Genomic DNA, 18,429 nt, shown 5'->3' with positions numbered 1-18,429 from the left:
TATACCCCGAGGCCCTGTCACGGAATGAACAGATTTGGAGATCCCGAGATACCGTACGCGGGTCCGAGATTAGAATGATGGAAGGATGTTCCACGATGTACTTTGCACCGAGACCCTGGATTTTGGAAGCTTAGGGGTCTGTGTTTGGTTTTCAGGGATGCCTCAAAGGAATGACTGCTTTCAAGGGTCTAATGAGTTGAGTCTAGACCTTGTGGCCTGCGATACTATCTTACGGAGTAATGTTTCGACTTTGCATTGCGTCGGAGGATTTGGTCTCGTAAGTCAAATATATAAACTAAATGATATAATATAAGATATTCCGTTCATTATCAGAGGAGTCAAAAGCCAACTGTTTATCTTTCTATTTTAGATAAAGCGTATCAAAGAGTCTTAACTTTGTTATACAGAATTACATTCCTCCAGCCACTCCTTCTGTGTAGACTTTCTTCCACTAAGCCGGCAGTTAGCTCAAGACGCTTTTCCAGGGACGAGATGAGACGAGGGGAAAGCAATACCTTCAAGAAAACGCTCAGCACAACAGCCAGCGCAGCAACCGCATAGACCTCAGTGAAAACGTCCTGCATCGCACCAACGATCGCATCGAGTGCCTTTTCCCTCTCCGCGTCACCCTGCGTTGCCAGAAATGATCCACTTGTCCCCGACACAATCGAGACCAGAGTACTCTCGTCTAAATCCGGGAAGACATGCTTCAGGTTAATCTTGGCCACGTTGATAAAGATCGCTCCTGTGACGGAAAGCCCGAATGCGAGACCTGAAAGCTGTCCGAGCATAATCAGCGTCAGGCCGTGCACACTGTCTTGCGGATCGACGGTCGCCTGAATTACGGCGAATCCGGCATGTACGAAGCAGCCTGCCCCGAGGCCAATAAGGGCTTGGTAGCCGTAGACTTCGGAGTTGGAGGAGTGTAGTGTTACGCGGCCTGGTCTGAGTTAGTTCTGAAGTGTGTTTTGGAGTGACGGCTAAGGGGAGGAGTACTAATGAGGACGCTTCCGGTCAGGGCGCAGACGGCACCGAAAACATACCACGGCTTATAGTATCCCAGACGAGACATGAGGTAGCCGTTTGAGAGCATTCCAAAGATGAGGAGGAAAATGAGAGGGAGAATGCGCTGCGCGGTGTCGATTGCCCCGTCGCCTCGCGCAAACTGATAGTACAGCGGAACATAGTAGACGGAGACGTATGCCACTGTGCCGCCACAGCAGACAAGAATAAATAGGAGGATGGCTTCACGGTTAAAGAGCAGGTGGGCGGGGAACATGCGGTTCTCTGGAGTCGTGAAGATTGAAAAGGCCTGTTGAATGACCCAAACGATCATGAGCACGCCACTAACCACATACAGCGCAATAATAGTGCCGCTATCCCAGGCGTAAGTTGTTCCACCAAAATTCGTTGCCATGATGAACGTGACAATGACTCCCGTGCTCAGGACCGCACCTAGATAATCAAACGAGGTGATTTTGGTCCGCAATGGAACGTTCGGGGCTGGATTGGACGAGGGAATGAGGAAGACATAAGCTGGTAGGATGAAGATGGCAAAGAATAGGTTGATGTAAAATGCCCAGCGCCAGGAGTAGAGCTCGAATGCGCCTCCTATGACCGGGCCCAGCACGGTGCCTACACCCCAGACCATTCCTCTGAAGCCTTGTTAGCCATATATATCAGTTCGACGCTGCAAGGGAAGCCTACGTAAGACTAAGATAAGTTGGCCGCTCTCTTTCTAGCGTATTTGTCGAGACCAAATTCAGCAATCCATAGTACATTCCGTTTCCTCCGGCTCCTGCCCAAGTGCGACCGACAATCTCAGCGGGCATGTTGGGCGCGCCACCGCACAGCGCAGATGCGGCCATGAAGTTGACAGAAAAGAAAATAAAAAGCTTCTTCGCATCGTAAAGAGAGTAGAGCTTGCCCAGGGGCATCACAAATGATAAACCGCCAATCATGAATCTGTAAGCATTCAAGTCAGTATGTTGTACCTCACGTCGCAAGGTCGGGCGAGCTAACCCGACAGAAAGCCATGATAACCTGTCCACCGCATCGAATCGGTTCACAATCACCTATCTTTGTTAGTGGCAGTGCGCGACATCGCTAGGATGGACACACTGGTTGTATATTCGCGACAACAGTGTTGTCGAGTGCATAGAGGAAGATCGCGGTCAGGGTACTGATATTGAAGAAGAACCACTGAAAAGTCAGTCAAGTCAATGTTCGGCCTCAAGTATCAATTGCATACCTTGAGGCCTGTGAGTTTCCGCTTTGGAGGCTCATCCGAGGAGGCACGAGGCGAGAGACCGGCAGCGTCGCTGCCCTTCTCGAGGGTGTTGGGATCCATGATGGTTGAACCTGCGATAAGGAAGAACTCCTGTCGCCGTCAGTAATAATAAAATGGACCGGGCGGAAATACGTCACCCTATTCCGCCCTTAAGACCGACTTCTCTGGTCGCTGGACGGGCCGGTCTTGGCTTCGCTCATCGCCAACACACCCCCGGTCGTCCCCTGTCCTGCTATCCACCCCTGCATCCCGTACGCGGGTCCGCTCAATTCCTCTTTACATATTCAAGCAAACAATCGGAGCAACATCATGATGGATACCAGCAGCATTCCAGTGCGTCAATATGAAACTTTCACCCGAATGGCTAGCCCTAGAAGAGCGCTGGGGCTCGCGGCCCAAGATCAGCGGCACCCTGGAGGAGCTCCGCGCCGGCTATGAGCAGCTCAGCGAGATGCTCAGAAGCAACGATATCGACCAATCGGTGGAAGTCCGTCAGTGATCTCTCAGCCATGATTCATGAGCAGTCAATGAAACTGAAACTCTATACTAGGTGACGAAATCATCTATGGCGGCTTGCGTTTGCGCATCTACAATCCAAAAACACTGCAGCAGGGCACCAAACTTCCTATCGGAGTTTAGTAAGTATATCCGACTATATTAGTACATTGGCAACAGTCTAATTTGACCGGCACAGTGCTCATGGCGGTGGATACACGGTTGGTGGACTCGACACATCCTTTGAAGATGGTATCCGTCCTCATCATCCGCGTCCGAACAATCATAAAACATAAAGCTCGAATTAATGCGCTGTAACAGGACTCTGCCGTTATATTTCTGCTCATGCCCCGTGTATCCTCGTCTCTGTGGGTTATCGCCGCGCCCCTGAGTATCCTGTTCCGTCGCAACTGTATGATTATCTGGGTGGCTATAACTGGGCGTTCGACCACGCCCAGGAGCTCGGCAGCTCCCAAGACAACCTCTTCGCGATTGGCGCGTCATGTGGCGGAGGTCTAGCCATTGCCGTGGCCCTGAAGTACCTCGAGTACGGCATGCCAAACCGTGTCCAGGGCGTGGTTGCACTAGCCCCGATGACGATTCACCCGGACTTTGTCCCGGACAAGTACAAACCATATCTCTTGTCTTGGGAGGAGAACCGCCATGGCCCTGTAGTTGACTACGAGGGGATGCTGGTCTTCCAGAGCAAGTTTCTCAATTCTAGCCTCACGTCCAGACTGCCTATCCTGACATCTGTAGATTTCAACGGGTCGACGGCAATGAAGAAATCCCCCGATGTGTTTCCCGCACTGCACGACCGGTTGGCGGAGCTACCACCGACTTACATTGCGACTTGCGGGGCCGATGTCATCCGTGACGATGGAACTATCATGAAGCACGAATTGGATAGACTCGGGTAGGTCATTGTTGTTGTCCCGTGAACCATCCCATGTTCTCTGACCACAAAACAGGGTTCCATGCCAACTCGACAATTACGAGGCACTCCCTCATTTTTTTTGGATGTACCCCGAGATCTCCGAGGGCGAGCAGTTTCGCCAGCGTGCAGCGGCAGCCGTAAGCTGGGTACTAGGACAAGGGAAGAAGACGTGATTAGACAGTTCACCTAACACCAAAGACAATCCAAATCAACCCTTTGATTCTCAAAAAACCATACCTACAATGTAGGCAGGCCCGGAGTAGACCCGCGTACCAAACAAAAATCATAAATGACCTACCGCACCTAATGTTGCCCAACCAAACCTCCCAACCCTAACGCTCAGCCCTCCTTCGAGCTAACCAACCTCCTACAAACTAAGCAAGACAAGACGAAGAAAAAGACCAAGCAACAATGCCCTACCCAACTCGCACCGAAGTCTACACCCTCTTCAAGAACCTCGAAACCCCACCAGACGGAAGCAAATCCTTCTTTTCGCGCTTCTCGCCCACCGTGAAATTCACAGCTGTCGGTCCACCCAATTCGCCCTATGCGGCGGAGTACAAGTCTCTATCCGAATTCATGGAGGGCGGGTTTGCAAAGCTCGGGCAGGCGGTGCGGCCGCCTGGTTTCAAATTCCGGCTCGTCAATGGCATTGAGGGGGTCACTGTTGACGAGGGGAGCGGGATGGCGGCGGTCATGTTTGATTGCGTTGACACATGCACGCATAGCGGGGTTGAGTATGCGCAGCATTATGCGTGGTTTGTGAGGTTTGATGAGGAGGGTATGATTGTTGAGGCTAGGGCTTATTTGGACCATGGGTATCTTGATAGGGTGCTTGGGGAGGAGTTGAGGAGGATGGGGGTGTATTGACTTGGTCTGGTCTGTTGATGGGATATTTTGCGGAGCTAGTTTCGCATGTATGTTTGATGAGGTAGATGTAAACATCAAAGTTGACGTGGGATGAGAAATTGGAGTTTTGTACGCGGGCCCGACAATCGTACTGTGTGTGTAGTCAACGTAACGCAGGCCCGAAGCAGGCAGGCATATCATCAGCGCCACAACGGCCACAGGATGGTAGCAGTAGCATCCATCGTTTCGTAAATGGAAATGACAGAGTCTCTGCGTGTCATCATCGTCGGTGCCGGGGTGACCGGCCTGACCGCCGCACACATCCTCGCAGCAGCCGGGATTGACCATATCGTTGTCGAGAAATGGAGGGAGGCAGCGCCGGCCGCAGGAGCAAGTATCACTGTCTTCCCTCACTGTGCGCGCGTCTTCAAGCAGCTGGGTATTCTCGCAGATATTGAGAAACATGCGGAGCCGTTCACCGACGGGGCGACAAACCGCGATGCTACGGGGAAGGTGATCATGACTACTGATCTCTGGGGATATATTAGGGAGAAGTATGGCCATCTTGTCGTTATGATCTCGGTGCCGCTGCTGACATGAGATTTGCTAGTCACGGAACAGACGTGATGCTTCTTGAGCGAAGGGCGCTCCTGGAGACTCTCTACGTGACTCTACCGGATAAATCAAAGGTTGTTTTCAACAAGGAAGTTGAAAAGATTATCGAGCAGGCAACACATATCGATGTCTTCTTTGCAGACGGGACCAGCGAGAGAGGGGACCTGGTCATTGGTGCAGATGGCGTGCACAGCGCTGTTCGCCAGGCGATGTGGGAGCGAGCGAATTCCATCGAGCCTGGAATTATCACCGTGGACGAAAAGAAATGTACCTGGCCCCTAGAGCTTCGAATGGACACCCTGAACTAATATCGTTCTAAGCTATCATGGCAACCTGGAGGTGCCTATTCGGCTACGCCCCGGGCCAACCTCACCTGAAGAACGAGCTGAGCGTGACCTCGCTCCCCGGACGAAGGTGCTTTCTAGTCGCCACACAACCAAAGCAGACGTTTTTCTTCGTCTTCTGGAGGCCGGATCAGCCGTACTCGCGGTATACGCGACCACGGTATACAGCGGAGGACGCACAGAGAGCGGCGGAGAGCGTAGCTGACATCCCCATTTCGGAAAGCATGGTGTTCGGCGAACTTTGGAACCAGCGACACCGGGCTCAACTGGCTGACATCGAAGAGGGCGTGCTTGAACGGTGGCATTATGGTCGATTTGTCCTGGTCGGGGACGCAGCGCATAAGGTTTCTAGCCCTCTTGTCCCATGAATACCGATTATGTGCTAACTGTCGGTGCAGGTCACGCCCAACCTAGCCCTTGGCGGAAACTTGGGTATCGATGGAGTGGTTCACCTAGCAAATCTCCTGCGCGGCGCAGTTCAGGCCGCGGCTGGGGCAAGGCCGTCAATGGCAGACCTCCATCGTGTCTTTGGGCAATATCAGACTCGCCATCTGCCCCGGGCAAAAGCGGTTTTTGAAATGTCGCGCATGGTCACCCAAGTGCAGGCATGGGATACGCTTATGATGAAGTACATGTCATTGTATGTGGCGCCGTACTCGGATGAGCGGGCGATGCCGAATGAACTGGGGAAGATTGTGCGTGCGGGGCCTCTACTGGACTTTTGTCCGGTGCCAGAGTGGCCGAGAGCGAAGATGGAGTGGGATAGTGAAGGTGTCAAGACTGCAGAGACTGGCGCAGGGCGATCTGGGCTTTTGAAGAGTTTGATCCTAGGGGCGACGGTGGCAATTCCCTTGTTTCTCTGGGTGACTGCATAGAGTAGACCGGAAAGTACCCTAGGTAGCGAAGGGTCCAAAGGGGAGAACCATGTATCACGTGCTATGTTATTAGTCAGCACAGGAACAGGCCGCGTTCGCCAAGACCTCATCTGGGAAGCTACACCAACGCCGAACTTCGTAATCGTCACCTATCTCTCTCTGCCCATTGGCATGGCCGTTCTATCAATCAGGGCTCTTGCAGAATTATGGACAATGTCTGTTTTAAGTGTGGTTAACTCTCTCTAATCGGCATCCAAGATTTCCAGTTCATCCCAATCTGATGGAAGATCAACCTACTAGCGGAGGCCGCAACCAGCCACTGTTTCTACGCAGTACGTGAAAGTTAGTCTTGTTTCTTTATTGAGAGGGATATTTCTGACTTTGACTACGTAGCTTTAGAGTACAATGCCTCACAGTAATTACACTGGTAGACGACACTCCACCAAAGCCACCTGGCTGCGGCAGTCATAGATGCGGGTCATAGCAAGGCCAGCCTGGGTGATGATGCGCTCGAACTCAGCCGGGGTACGCTCAATACCGTTGATGATACTCATCATGGTGATGTCGCGTTGGTGACTGTACCGTGTGTAGTATCCGTAGTTGGCGGGCAATGGCGCGGGCGCTGGACGCAACTCATTGACTGCCTGAGCATCCCCATTGACATGCCCATTTGTCTGGTCTACAAACCCAACAGTTGTATTCATGACTTGGTCGCATATGAGGATTCGCGAGCGGGCATCCATGCTGTTGCGAACTGCAGACAGGATCTGCACGCAGTACTCGTCAGACCAGTCGTGCCTGATGAGTTAGCTTTGACTACGGAGTACAGGATGCGCGGGAGACAGGGGACGTACAGAATATACCGCAACCAATAGATGTCAGCCCCTTTAACCGGGTTGGCCTCGAAAAAGTTGTGTTCAACGAACTGCACGCGCTGCTCTTTGAGAGCTTGCGGGTTTTCGGCCGGCCAGACATCTGTCTGCGCTTGTTTGAGCACAGGGCCTCGATCTTGGACCACGAATTTGAGCTTCGGATAGAGGCGCGAGAGTTGCAGGCAGAAGCCTCCTGTTTCTCTTCAGTTGAGGTCATAAACTTGCTCGGGCGACCACATACCAACACCACCTCCAACATCCACAACCGTGGCCTCTCCCAGGGTCTCCCAAGGAAAATCTGCCCAGTCCCGAACATTAACGAGATGAACCAAACAGGTTAACCGAGTCTGATTCCATACCGTACAAATGCGCTACGCCGGTGATTCTTCCCCCGCCAAGCATAGCCAGCCCGAACGTCCCATGCTCAGGCCTTTTGACCTTGTCCGCAGCCGGACCTTTTGCTATTTCCAGGACTTCTGGCCCGAAAGGACCAGGATACTGTCCAAAGTCGCCGTTTGCCAGCTCATGTGAGGTGACGTCTTCCTCCAGCCAGTTCCATCTCTCTTTGCTTGTGTGTACGGCCTTCTGGAACGCCGTCTGTGTGACCAGGTACGAAGACCCAAAGTCGGGGTCAAGCAGCGTGCGCGGAAGGGCATCCGATGCACTATATAAATCCCAGGCACTGCACCGATATCAGCAACGCATCCTTTGCTTCTCGGAGAAGGGGACACAGCATACAACATGAGAATATAAGCCCTCAGCGGATCATTGCCCACAAGAGCTGCCGAAATATTGTTATTCGCGAAGACATTTTCCTTTATCTCCTGGAAAATATGGATCGAGCAGAGACATCGCATGATCCGACCTTTCCTCTCCATGTCAGCTGCAGAAAATGCATGTGGCAGGTGCTCTCACATAGCTTCTGAGCCTGTATACCTGTTTCCGATGAAAGTGACTCGATCGAGACTCCAGTTCCCTTTTCTTCTCCCGCAGCTAGCAGGTCGGCGATGCGCATGGAGACTGTAATATGCAGACAGCGGGCTTCATTGTACTGCGAGGAGACTTCGAGGAGTCGCTCAGAAGGCGCGGCTACCAGTTCGGTGAACTTGCCGGTAGCTGCAATCAGCGTGCGTCGGGCCTCGAACAATTCCCGTGACGGAAGGGAAGAATCACTGTCTGCCTCGTTGGAGGCTGCTGGTACCTGCTTAGCCCATTCGGCGATGATTGTGTGCGCTGCGTCTTGAGTGAGGTTCAGCAGCTGGAGCAGCTGCGCGGCTTCGCGGATCGTTCCCATTGTGGAGTGGGCTACTCTTACCGTCTAACGTCGTTATCATCTACTCGTGTATTTGTATGTCAGGCAGTTGACCTGATGAAGGACCTGCGTATACCCTCATTACTGCGTATAACTTCATTTAGGCTTTGTCTACCCTGCGTACGGAGTTTCCTGAACTGTCGCTCCCTACTCTACAGGAACCAGAAATCGATCAAAGTACTCCCCAAGCTCGCTCACTGCGCCCAGCGCAGTGCTACATCCCACCCAGAGGTCCGGCCGGATCACAACCGCCGCGCCAATTCGATGATGCACGCTGTACGTACTGTGTGCGTCCTCATCTGGGGCCCGATCATCTGCCAGCACCGTGGCCATCTCCTGCAGGAGACGCAGCTGTTCATCCTCTTCCAGTCTAGCCCTAATTTCCCAAGGCATCCCTTTGGCAACAAGAATCAAGTTGAACAGACTCGGGCCCCCAAACTTCCAGTAAAACCCATCCCGCTTGGGATTAGGATGAAGAACCTCGCAGAACCGCCGTAGTTGACTTCCTACTGCACCGCGCAAATCCCACCCAAAAAGCACAAGGTGGATCTTCCCTGTCCCCGAAAGCACATCATAGAGATACCCTGTGCTGTTGTCTTCCACACAAATCCGGGGATTCGGAGCGCGGACGCCGTTGCGTATCTGGATCCGAGCGAACCCTACTTCTGAGTCTGGATTCAAACAGCTTCGCCCGTACGGCGCGTCGACGCCGAGTAGGAAGGACCCGTGCTGTGCAAAGAACGCACCAACAAATGCCTTGGCTTCGTCCGGAGACTCGAAGAACACCTTTTTTGTGACGATGTTGCCGTCGGCGTCGCTGCCGTCCCCATTCAAATTAGCCCCGTTTGATTTGGCGAGGCTGTCAAAATCCGGCATGCCCTCAATCCCTAGGTCTGCGCCAGCATGGTAAAGAGAGGCAGTGGGAAGAGAGGAGCTGCACACAAAGCGGAGGTACTTTCCCGAAACTTGGATAATGTGGGCGGCATGGAGGCGTCGCTCTCTGTCATACGTAGGCAGCAGTTTCTTATAGTTTGCCCGGTTCTTGATGCAGAGGCCGAGCTTCCAAGCCAGATTGGCGGCGTCGAGGATCGATGCGTTTAGGCCGAAGGCGCCCATCACGCTGTGGACGTGTCTAAATACTCACCGTTAGCACTGGCCCTTGTCTGTCATCAGCAGATCGGTCTCACCCTGCGTCCCCGACAAGATGCACCCTCAGATCCGGCGATGAGAACGACCGCGCGACGCGCTCGCTAACTACCGCTATCAGTCAGTACATTGGCTGCACAGTTTGGAGGCAGATCTGTGTACTCTTCCAGATTGCGAACCAGCTCAAGGGCGCCCCAAACTTTAGTCGGTATGGGGCGAAGATTCTGTTGGCCTGCTCGAGGACCTCGTCGGCGGTGATGGAGTGGATGTCGATTTGGCCTCCGGCCTCAGCGAAACTGGCGTCTCGGGCCTGGCGCGATTGTGCGAGTGTACCGGTCTTTGACACGTCCAGCTGGGTGTAAAGTCTCAATTGGTTCCTTCGTCAGATCAGGCTTTTGGACGGAGTTGGAGTGCGCCTACCGGATATATCCGTTCTCACGGGGGATGATCACGCAGCCTCCATGCTGGGAGCTGACGACGGACCTGTAACGGGGGTCAGTCACAGATCGTCCTTCCTCTTTTTGGAGCAGTGGCAGTAAGTACCCAAAGATCCAAGCATGAGGATAATCCGTCTCAAACACACAATCCATAATACCCCAATAGATATCCGTACTAATCCCATCAAATGGAATTCCCAACGTCTTGCGAACAGAACTCGACGCCCCATCACTCCCCACCACAAACTTCGCCTTTATACTCTCCAGCTTCCCCGTAACACTATCCTCAATTACCGCTTCAACCGGATACTCCTCGCGCTCACCCTGACCCTCCTGAACAGCCAGCGCACTAAGCGTCCGATTCCGCTCGACCAACATCTTATGCCTCTTCAAATCCCGGATATAAATCCGCTCAATCTGCCCCTGCGTAATGATATGCAGACCCCTATACCGCGAGTCCGACTGGTGCGAGCGCCCATGGTGAAGCAATTTGCCATCGTAGTAGATCGCCGTGCGCTCGATCAGGGGGCCCTCTTCGGCAACCTCGCTGGCGAGTCCCCACGTCGCCAGCGTCTCCAGAAACCGCGGCTGCACGCCGTCTGCACGACCGGCGACCAGCGGTGTCGGGGCCTTATCGATGATGCGGAAGGAGATGCCCTGGCGGAGGAGACTCACGGCGACTTCGAGGCCGCTGGGTCCGGCTGCTCTGGGTGTTAGGTTGTGCTCTTGGGAAAGAAGGTGGGAGGATGGTAAGAGACGTACCTCCCACGATCAGCACATCAACCTCTGATGGGGGGTTCCACCAGTCTGGGAGGCCGTGAGGAGAGGCGGTGCCGTCGTAGAAAGTTGGCCAGGTGCGGAGGACGTTGATTCCGTCGCTGTGGTGGTTGTGCACGGTCGATGTCACCATTTCCACGGAGGGCGGCGGCTCGTATGTTATTGGTTCATCGTTATTTTCATCAGCAGCAGCCTGATAAAGGGACTATTAGCTCTGATTCCATCTAGCTCTAGGGCTATATCAAGGGGAGGAGGTGATTGAGTACGTCGTCGCGAACAGTCCAGTGCGGCTCGCTGCAGGGTTGCATGAAGCCATTGCGGAAACGGCGGGGATGGACGGAGTGTGCCATTGCGGATGCAAGGTGCAATGTTTAATCTGCTGAAGAACTATTTACTAATGCTACTCATATTGTCTTGGTGGGCTAATATATGCTCGCTTGCAAGAATGCGTGGATGTACGCCGGTCCGGTACGCGGACCCTCGGATGGCACGATGACCGACCTACGGACATGGCAAACTACATCGAATGCGAATCAGGTATTCGCAGTCTAACATTTCAATCTAGTGTAGATCTGGACTCGCCAAATCACCTGGCTGCAGCAATTGTCTCGCGATACGCGACCTGCAACTGTCGCGACACGGCATCAATCTGCGGAGCCCGGCGGCATTAGCCCTAAACTGAATATCACCGAGGAAAGAGGACATAACTCACATTTTTACCATCAAACGGCTCGAAATGGTTTCCCGGGATGGGGTGCACCTTCAGCGGCCGGCCTACGATATCCGACCACCGCGCAAGTGCTGCCTTGCGACATTCCTCGTCCGCTAGCCAGGGGAACTCCACGCCGCATATCCCGACTGTATCGATAGTGTCCTTGCAGTGCAGCATCACGTATTCTCTTGAAGGATGAACTGTATGATGCTGTACATTCTCACAAAGGAATCGAGTATGGTGCTGGAATTGCGCTGCCACTATGGATGCGGCAGGTGGTGACAGAGAGATGCCTTTCGATTGGTACACATACTCGACCACAGCCTTAGGCAGGGGATCTGAGCCGACGGGGCACGGCGAGTCAATCAGTATTACCCCTGGGACATCGTAGCCTCTGCGATCTAGGATATTGGCGACTTCGTGCGCTAGCACGCCGCCAAAGGACCAGCCTAGGAGTGCGTCAGACCACTTGAGCGAGATCAATTTGTTGAGAGACATACCTCCAAGAACAGCTGGGCTCTCTACAGCCGCAGCAATGGCTGATGCATATTGATCAGTCATGTCAGACAAGCTTGTGGCCCAGTGCGTTTCTGTCAGAACAGGATTTTTGACGCCAAACACAGAGCAGCTCATTTGTCGTATTTTCTTGTAATGCTCGATAGTCCCGCTCCCATCATGGAAAAGTATCAGTGGCGGCTCAGTCTCTGAGCCCCTCTGTAGCAGGTTCAGACATTGGCCCCATGGCACCCCACGCTTTTCATTGTGCCCGAAGTCATCGACCCCAGCACGCTCGTCAATTCCACTGCGGGGCGTATAGACGGATTGAGGAGTTGCACAGGGCCATAGCTGGGCCGCTAGATCCCGTATGCTCACATCACTTATCGGCTCGTCGTCGCCCATCGCCCTTCCTAATTCTTTTTGGAGGGCACCCTGCAACTCGATCGCCATCAGTGAGTCGAGTCCGAGAGAGCTCAATGTTGACTCGGGGGTGATTTTTGTCGCTGGTGCTTCACATATATCGCTGACTAGATGCGTCAATCGGCTAATATGATTCTCAGGTGTAGTGGAAACGTCCAAGGCTGAATACATGTCATTATGCCTGTTGCTCTGGGAATCGCCGGCAAATGTGGTGGCTGGCGTGGCATCGGACCCGGATATTGGGCTATTGGTGTTGCTCTCAACATACTCTACCATTTGTTGTACGCTTTCCAAGTGCTCCATCTGACTGGCGTCTAGTCGCAGTTCTGGGAGCTGGCTCTGGATCGAAGCGACCAATTCGATTCGCATCATTGAGTCGAGGCCTAAGCTGAAGAGATCTGTAGCCTTCTTCACGGAGCTAGTAGGGGACCCAGAGACCTGCGCAATTGCTCGCACTATTCTGTCTTCGATCGCACTCTCTGGTACAGCTTGACGCCCTTGCAGCGAATTCTGTTGCTGCTTAGCAGGTCGGGGCTTTGCGCTCGTGGTTGGTGGGATACGGTCTCTTGAGCTGCTATGATGAAGGCTGCGTTGTAGATAATTCTGGAAGGACCTAAGGTTTAGCTGCTTGAAGTGCATGCCCTTGACAGTAGCAATGATAGCCCTGTCATCCTTTATTGCATACGCCTCCCCAAGCAATACGCCATCTTTGCAGTCTAGCAGACTGCAGTATACCTGGAACTCCGCGTCCCAGGATATTTCGTGATGAAGAACCTTGCTCTCCTCGACCTTGGTGCAGATGCAGACATCCGTACGCGGCACTTGCACGTTTGCCACAAACCCGGCCGCATGGAGGAGAGTGTCGAGGAAGACTGGCGATATGGTGGCCTTGGTGCCGGAGCCCTCGGGGACTCGAAACCAGCCGTGGGCTTCGAGGCGGTCATCAAGCACTGAGAGTTCCCGTATCGTCTGGTACTCGGGTGAGTACGATACCACCCGCGGGAAGATGGCTTCGTACAGCGTCTTGGTACGGAACACGCTCGTCTTAGGCCGCTGGGATTCGAGATGACGGATTTGCCGTCGAACATATGCAGCATCGCGTGCAAGACTGCGGTAGACTTCGGCCTTTGTCTCCCAGTACACATGCCCGGAGCATAGAGGATTACCGTCTTGACGACCGGGATCAGGCTGATGGATAAAGGCAAACCTACTTGCCGTCTCACGCCCTGCATGATTGACTTTGGGTAGGTCGTCCTCGAAATCGAGCCACAAGAGAGTGTTCTGTGATTCTGGTTTGTATAGCAATGGCTGGCTGAAGGTGATATCTACTGTGATCAAGATGTAATTGTCACGAACCTGTTCATCCCAGTGAACGGCCTCGAGCACCATTGCATGGTATACGGAGGCCGGACAGAGAGGAGTTTCGCCGACGACATGGCCCACTATATATTGAGATAGTTGGTTGATGTCTGTTTCAAACCTGGTTGGGGTTTGGTTCTCTTTCTCTTCGTACCCTCTGAGCAGCTCGAATGTTCTCGGCTTATCTTTGCGCGACGCGGAAGTAGAATGCAAGGATCGGTCTATGTTCTCGACAAAAGGAACGTATAGATCCTGGGTCTGGAACGGATAGGCCGGAACATCGACGATTTGGGCGCCAGTCCCGTCAAAAACCTCCCTCCAGCAGATTGGGTAGCCTCGCAGCGAAAGATGACGCAAGGAATTCGACAGCGTCAGCCATGCACTTTGTCCTTTTGCCAGTGAGGCCAAACACAATGGTTCAGCATCGCGCAGTGTAGATTTCAGCGCCGGAAGAGTGATCGCCTGAGGCCCGATTTCGATGAATGCAGATTCTGTGTATGAATCCTCCACGAGGGACTCCATCAGTTCTGTAAACCTAACTCTTGAACGGGTCTGCTCAACGATATACTGAAATCCAAGGTCTTGCTCCTGCATGCAACGCCCATGGGGACCAGCACCTATCGGCACTTTCGGCTTTCGAAACCGTATCTCGCGACACACCTGCTCCAATGGCTCGAGAATTGGGTCCAAAGCAGATGAATGGAAGCCAAGGGGCACGTCCAATAGTTTGCAGCGAATGCCTGATGCTTTCAATATGGGACAAAGCTCGTTCAGCTGCTCCATACCACCGGATATCACGCTGCTGGTTGGGCTGTTATCACAAGCAACGGTCAACGTAGTCAGGTTGTTCTCATTGATTATTCGCTGTGTATCCGATACTCCTCTATCGACCGCCATCATCCCTGTCTTGCCGACTTCGCAAAGGTCTATCGTCAGCTGAGCACGGCTCACCACAATCCTTAAAGCATCCTCGACAGACAGCACCTCACTGATAACCATGGCCGCGTACTCCCCGAGACTGAGTCCCATGCATATTAGATCTCTGCCTTCCGGGGGCCAAGTTCGAGCTTACCTGTGCCCAATGACCAAAGAAGGTTTAACACCCCAAGATAACCATAACGACGCCACAGCATACTCTATGATGAAGCACGCAAGCTGAGGCCATAAGACTAACTCGCCCGGGGCTTTCGGAACAAAGGTGCCATCCAGGACAGGGACAATACTTTGATGGCCCATGATCTGCAAAAGGCGATCACATTCGTCCACTTTATACCGAAAGACCGGTGCGGTCGAAAGAAGTTCCCGTCCCATACCGGGGTAAAAACTGCCCTGACCGGAGAAGACAAACACCACGGGAGGGGAGGTATCAGCGACAGCCTGAGTGATAGCTGGGTCTTGACGCAATCGCTCTGTCAAGTCGGCGAGCGAGGTGCAAACGATCGACGTTCTCCAATGAAATGTTCGTCGTCGCGCGGTAACCGTGTAGCAAATATCTTTGACGGCGGGTTGGGAATTGAGCGCTTCAATGTTCTCTAGATGAAGCGATATAAGTGCTCTCAGCGCCGTCTCATTTCGAGCTGATATTATAAAGTTGTAAGCACTTCGCTGCTCGCTTGCTGGTTCAACACCTTGCAAATACTCTTCCACTAACAATGCCGCGTTCGATCCAGCTGCTCCAAAATTATTCAGAAGCGCCCGCCGGGAAGCTCCTTTCTTACGAGGCCAGCCAACTGCTTCGGTGGTGATGCGAAAGTTCTTATCCATAAGCTTCTTCAACTTAGGGTTGAGATTCCGGAGGCCGACTTGTGGTGGAATTGTGCACTGTTTCAACATCATCAGGATCTTGGCCAGGCTAGCAGCACCTGAGGCGGCTTCTGCATGGCCAATAGCGCCCTTAGTTGACGTAAGGTATACAGGCTCTGATTGTGAAGAGGCATTAAATACTGAATTCAAGCTCGAAGCTTCTGCGCCATCCCCGGCCTAAACAGTATAAGCATCTCTGAGACAGCGAAGAACGAGGGCATACCTGTGTGCCAGTCCCATGGGCTTCCACGACATTAACTGATGAAGGATCCACGCCTGTGCGCCAAAACAATCTTTCGAACAGCCTTTGTTGTGTTTCGACGTGGGGATGTGTGATCGAAGCTGCATTTCCACTCTGATTGAACTCCGAGCCCCTAATGACACCGTAGATTCGATCATTCTCCCGGATTGCATCGTCAAGACGTTTGAGCACGAAGAGGCCACATCCTTCGGATCGACAGTATCCATCCGCTGTGACGTCGAACGGTTTACACTGCCCAGTTGGGCTCAAGAAGTGAGCTCGAGATAGCCCTAGATACATCTAGAAAGTGTCATCCGAGAGGGGCTCTGTCACAAAGCTCCTGCGTTAACTTACGTCTGGGCTAGTGATGACATTAGCACCACCAGCCAATGCAGTTGAACACTCTCCTGCCTCTAGTGCTCGGCAGGCAAGCGCAATGGATACTAGCGACGATGAGCAGGCCGTGTCAATCACAAGCGACGGGCCGCTCCATCCGAATGCATACGATATCTTTCCGCTGAGCATAGCGCGCAGTGTCCCTGGATCGTTTGCTTAGTTGAGCCTTGGTCAGTTTCATGGCTTCACATACCGGTGGTATAATATACGTCAATATCGTGCTGCAGATTCTGCACGTAGTCATCCGTCGCGATCCCAATATAACAGCCCATGGTCCTTGGGTCAAACGAGGGCGTTGAATGCGGCACGTATCCAGCATCATCCAAAGCATGTACCGCACCTTGCAAGAGAATTTTCTGCTGCGGATCCATGGACTTCGCTTCTCGCGGAGAAACATTGAAGAATTCGTGATCGAAGCTCCAAGGATTATCAAGAAAATTGCCATAGCGTGCTTTCATCTGGCGGCCGGGCCCATGTTTTGCTTGTCCGGGCTGGTATTCATCGACTACGAATCGAGCGCTTGGAATCTATATAATGATTCAGCGAGGTTAGCATGTGCCTAGTGAGTGGTCTATTCGTAACAAACCTCTTCCACCGTATTAAGCCCATACTCAAGTGTCTTCCAAAACTCGGCTTGTCCTCGGCCTGAGGGATAATTAACCGACATGCCGACCACTGCAAACCCTCCAGAGAGGCTATGGTCTTCATTGTTGGTCGCGTTTGGCACGTTGATAAGTTGCGGCGGAGACGGTAAGGCCATGTCTTTCTGAACACCGGTGATCAGACTGTGGGCTCCTTCCCCGATTACTAACGCCTGGGGCTGCTGGGTGGTTCCTTCCGTCGCCTGCGTGATATTTGTCCACGAGGTTAGAAGGTCCGCCTCTTCAACCAGGATGCAGGATAAGGCATATTCAAGAAGAGGTGTATTTATTGACGAGGAGTCAAGCATTCGTCCGTCGTGGCAGGACCAAAGTGGCCTTTTCAGGTCGCTTAAACAGGGAAACGGCTCTCTGTCAGCCGACATATCTTGTAGAACGCGATTGAGTGCGCTTCTCCCCCTATTCCCTGCGTGATACAATGCATAAACCGGAATGAAATTCGAAACAGTGCTACCAGATAGATCCTCGGAACGGAACCGCTGCAGCAAAGGGCCAGGGCCGACGATACTAAAAATATTGCGGGCGAATCGACCTGCAATGCGAATAGAACCTTCCGCTTGGTCCTGGTCGTTGAAATCCTGAATAAGCTGATCCAGCTTCTCCCGGCTTTCCCCAATGGCCGACATCGCCCATGGTACACTCTGCCACTCCTTTCCCGCCAGCTCAAAACTCAACTCTGCCGCACGGTATCCCAGCCAGAACGCGGCGCGGACGGCTGCTCTTGCGTATCGAATGTAATCCTGCAGCGAGCTACTACATGCCACTGCCACAGCGGGGAGCATACCGGAGCAGAAGCCGGCGACAATGGAGCTTTTTCGCATTCGGAACTCTGTGTCGTACTTGATGTATGCGCGTAATTGGTTAACGCACAAAGATACACCTTTCAGGACCGGGTGTCTTTCTGGACTGGCGTCAAGCCCGAGAAGGTCACTCGGAGTACTTGGCAGTTTGAAGTCTGCCCAGATGGGCGGAGTTTTTGTTTTTGAGCGTGAGGTAAGGGCTTCTTCCAAAAATACCACATGGCAGGCCTCCAATAGCAGCGTCAAGGCAGGAGTTTCAGTTCCTTCTCGTGATTCACTGGAACTAAGCGAAGAGGCTCGCTTCCCGCCTTGACCACCAAAGAAGATAATCTGCTGAATACTCATGGTTGCATGTAGCAAATAATCCTGGGCGTGAATGAAGCATGGCACATCGCCTACAGGAAACTCAGTTGCCCTAAAGTAGAAGCATGTTTGGCGCTTAGGGCAGGATTCCCCCTCTCTAAGGCCCCGCGTACCGCGTGTCTCCAGAGAAATACAATATCTGGTGGCATCTTGTCAGTATGAGAATATAGTATTATACTCGGTACGCGGGTCCGTTTGATACTCGACATACCCCCTGATAAAGTTGTAG

General features: G+C 52.9%; 7 protein-coding genes across 7 annotated transcripts; 3 read left to right on the top strand and 4 right to left on the bottom strand.

Moving 5' to 3' along the window:
- Positions 1-324: 324 nt before the first annotated feature.
- On the bottom strand, positions 325-2,429 carry BDW74DRAFT_93560 (uncharacterized protein). The gene is made up of 7 exons (XM_073734112.1): positions 2,252-2,429; positions 2,122-2,202; positions 2,023-2,075; positions 1,708-1,965; positions 997-1,655; positions 516-940; positions 325-451 (listed from the first exon to the last, which is right to left on the bottom strand). Exons 1-7 carry the CDS (start codon positions 2,348-2,350, stop codon positions 410-412), a joined length of 1,617 nt encoding a protein of 538 aa, XP_073579274.1. The 5' UTR covers positions 2,351-2,429; the 3' UTR covers positions 325-409.
- Positions 2,430-2,494: 65 nt separating this feature from the next.
- On the top strand, positions 2,495-3,941 carry BDW74DRAFT_93555 (alpha/beta hydrolase). The gene is made up of 6 exons (XM_073734111.1): positions 2,495-2,781; positions 2,841-2,928; positions 2,985-3,037; positions 3,107-3,490; positions 3,545-3,701; positions 3,757-3,941. Exons 1-6 carry the CDS (start codon positions 2,634-2,636, stop codon positions 3,893-3,895), a joined length of 969 nt encoding a protein of 322 aa, XP_073579273.1. The 5' UTR covers positions 2,495-2,633; the 3' UTR covers positions 3,896-3,941.
- A 192-nt stretch (positions 3,942-4,133) lies between these two features.
- BDW74DRAFT_182631 (nuclear transport factor 2 family protein) lies at positions 4,134-4,592 on the top strand (the record flags this gene model as incomplete). The annotated part of the gene is made up of 1 exon (XM_073730308.1): positions 4,134-4,592. The coding sequence occupies one exon, from the start codon at positions 4,134-4,136 to the stop codon at positions 4,590-4,592; it is 459 nt and encodes a 152-aa protein (XP_073579272.1).
- Positions 4,593-4,823: 231 nt separating this feature from the next.
- On the top strand, positions 4,824-6,405 carry BDW74DRAFT_182630 (FAD-dependent oxidoreductase; the record flags this gene model as incomplete). The annotated part of the gene is made up of 4 exons (XM_073730307.1): positions 4,824-5,125; positions 5,182-5,453; positions 5,507-5,874; positions 5,929-6,405. The coding sequence occupies 4 exons, from the start codon at positions 4,824-4,826 to the stop codon at positions 6,403-6,405; spliced, it is 1,419 nt and encodes a 472-aa protein (XP_073579271.1).
- A 419-nt stretch (positions 6,406-6,824) lies between these two features.
- On the bottom strand, positions 6,825-8,571 carry tpcA (O-methyltransferase tpcA; the record flags this gene model as incomplete). The annotated part of the gene is made up of 6 exons (XM_073730306.1): positions 6,825-7,203; positions 7,260-7,470; positions 7,519-7,575; positions 7,637-7,959; positions 8,016-8,142; positions 8,193-8,571. 6 exons carry the CDS (start codon positions 8,569-8,571, stop codon positions 6,825-6,827), a joined length of 1,476 nt encoding a protein of 491 aa, XP_073579270.1.
- Positions 8,572-8,655: 84 nt separating this feature from the next.
- On the bottom strand, positions 8,656-11,466 carry BDW74DRAFT_93501 (uncharacterized protein). Its single transcript, XM_073734110.1, has 7 exons — positions 11,216-11,466; positions 10,935-11,142; positions 10,279-10,873; positions 10,156-10,218; positions 9,898-10,100; positions 9,777-9,843; positions 8,656-9,721 (listed from the first exon to the last, which is right to left on the bottom strand). Exons 1-7 carry the CDS (start codon positions 11,297-11,299, stop codon positions 8,737-8,739), a joined length of 2,205 nt encoding a protein of 734 aa, XP_073579269.1. The 5' UTR covers positions 11,300-11,466; the 3' UTR covers positions 8,656-8,736.
- Positions 11,467-11,535: 69 nt separating this feature from the next.
- On the bottom strand, positions 11,536-18,182 carry BDW74DRAFT_182627 (uncharacterized protein; the record flags this gene model as incomplete). Its single annotated transcript, XM_073730305.1, has 8 exons — positions 11,536-11,598; positions 11,662-12,110; positions 12,162-14,956; positions 15,011-15,918; positions 15,965-16,282; positions 16,337-16,521; positions 16,572-16,905; positions 16,965-18,182. 8 exons carry the CDS (start codon positions 18,180-18,182, stop codon positions 11,536-11,538), a joined length of 6,270 nt encoding a protein of 2,089 aa, XP_073579268.1.
- Positions 18,183-18,429: the final 247 nt, after the last annotated feature.

The sequence above is a fragment of the Aspergillus multicolor genome (assembly GCF_047715735.1).
Source record: "Aspergillus multicolor strain CBS 133.54 unplaced genomic scaffold BDW74scaffold_37, whole genome shotgun sequence".
NCBI lineage: Eukaryota > Fungi > Ascomycota > Eurotiomycetes > Eurotiales > Aspergillaceae > Aspergillus > Aspergillus multicolor.
The sequence above is the reverse complement of the archived record's forward strand: the minus strand, read 5'-3'. Positions and strand labels throughout refer to the sequence as shown.

Bases quoted from the DNA above. Each gene is read 5' to 3' on its own strand.
- BDW74DRAFT_93560 (XM_073734112.1), bottom strand. From the start codon at position 2,350: ATGGATCCCAACACCCTCGAGAAGGGCAGCGACGCTGCCGGTCTCTCG. The intron at 2,203-2,251 runs GTATGCAATTGA...CTGACTTTTCAG, and splicing joins GGAAACTCACAGGCCTCAAG to TGGTTCTTCTTCAATATCAG. The intron at 2,076-2,121 runs GTGTGTCCATCC...TAACAAAGATAG, and splicing joins TTGTCGCGAATATACAACCA to GTGATTGTGAACCGATTCGA.
- BDW74DRAFT_93555 (XM_073734111.1), top strand. From the start codon at position 2,634: ATGAAACTTTCACCCGAATGGCTAGCCCTAGAAGAGCGCTGGGGCTCG. The intron at 2,929-2,984 runs GTAAGTATATCC...TGACCGGCACAG, and splicing joins AAACTTCCTATCGGAGTTTA to TGCTCATGGCGGTGGATACA. The intron at 3,491-3,544 runs GCAAGTTTCTCA...TGACATCTGTAG, and splicing joins GGGGATGCTGGTCTTCCAGA to ATTTCAACGGGTCGACGGCA.
- BDW74DRAFT_93501 (XM_073734110.1), bottom strand. From the start codon at position 11,299: ATGGCACACTCCGTCCATCCCCGCCGTTTCCGCAATGGCTTCATGCAA. The intron at 11,143-11,215 runs GTACTCAATCAC...TCCCTTTATCAG, and splicing joins ACTGGACTGTTCGCGACGAC to GCTGCTGCTGATGAAAATAA. The intron at 9,844-9,897 runs GTACACAGATCT...TGATAGCGGTAG, and splicing joins CTGGTTCGCAATCTGGAAGA to TTAGCGAGCGCGTCGCGCGG.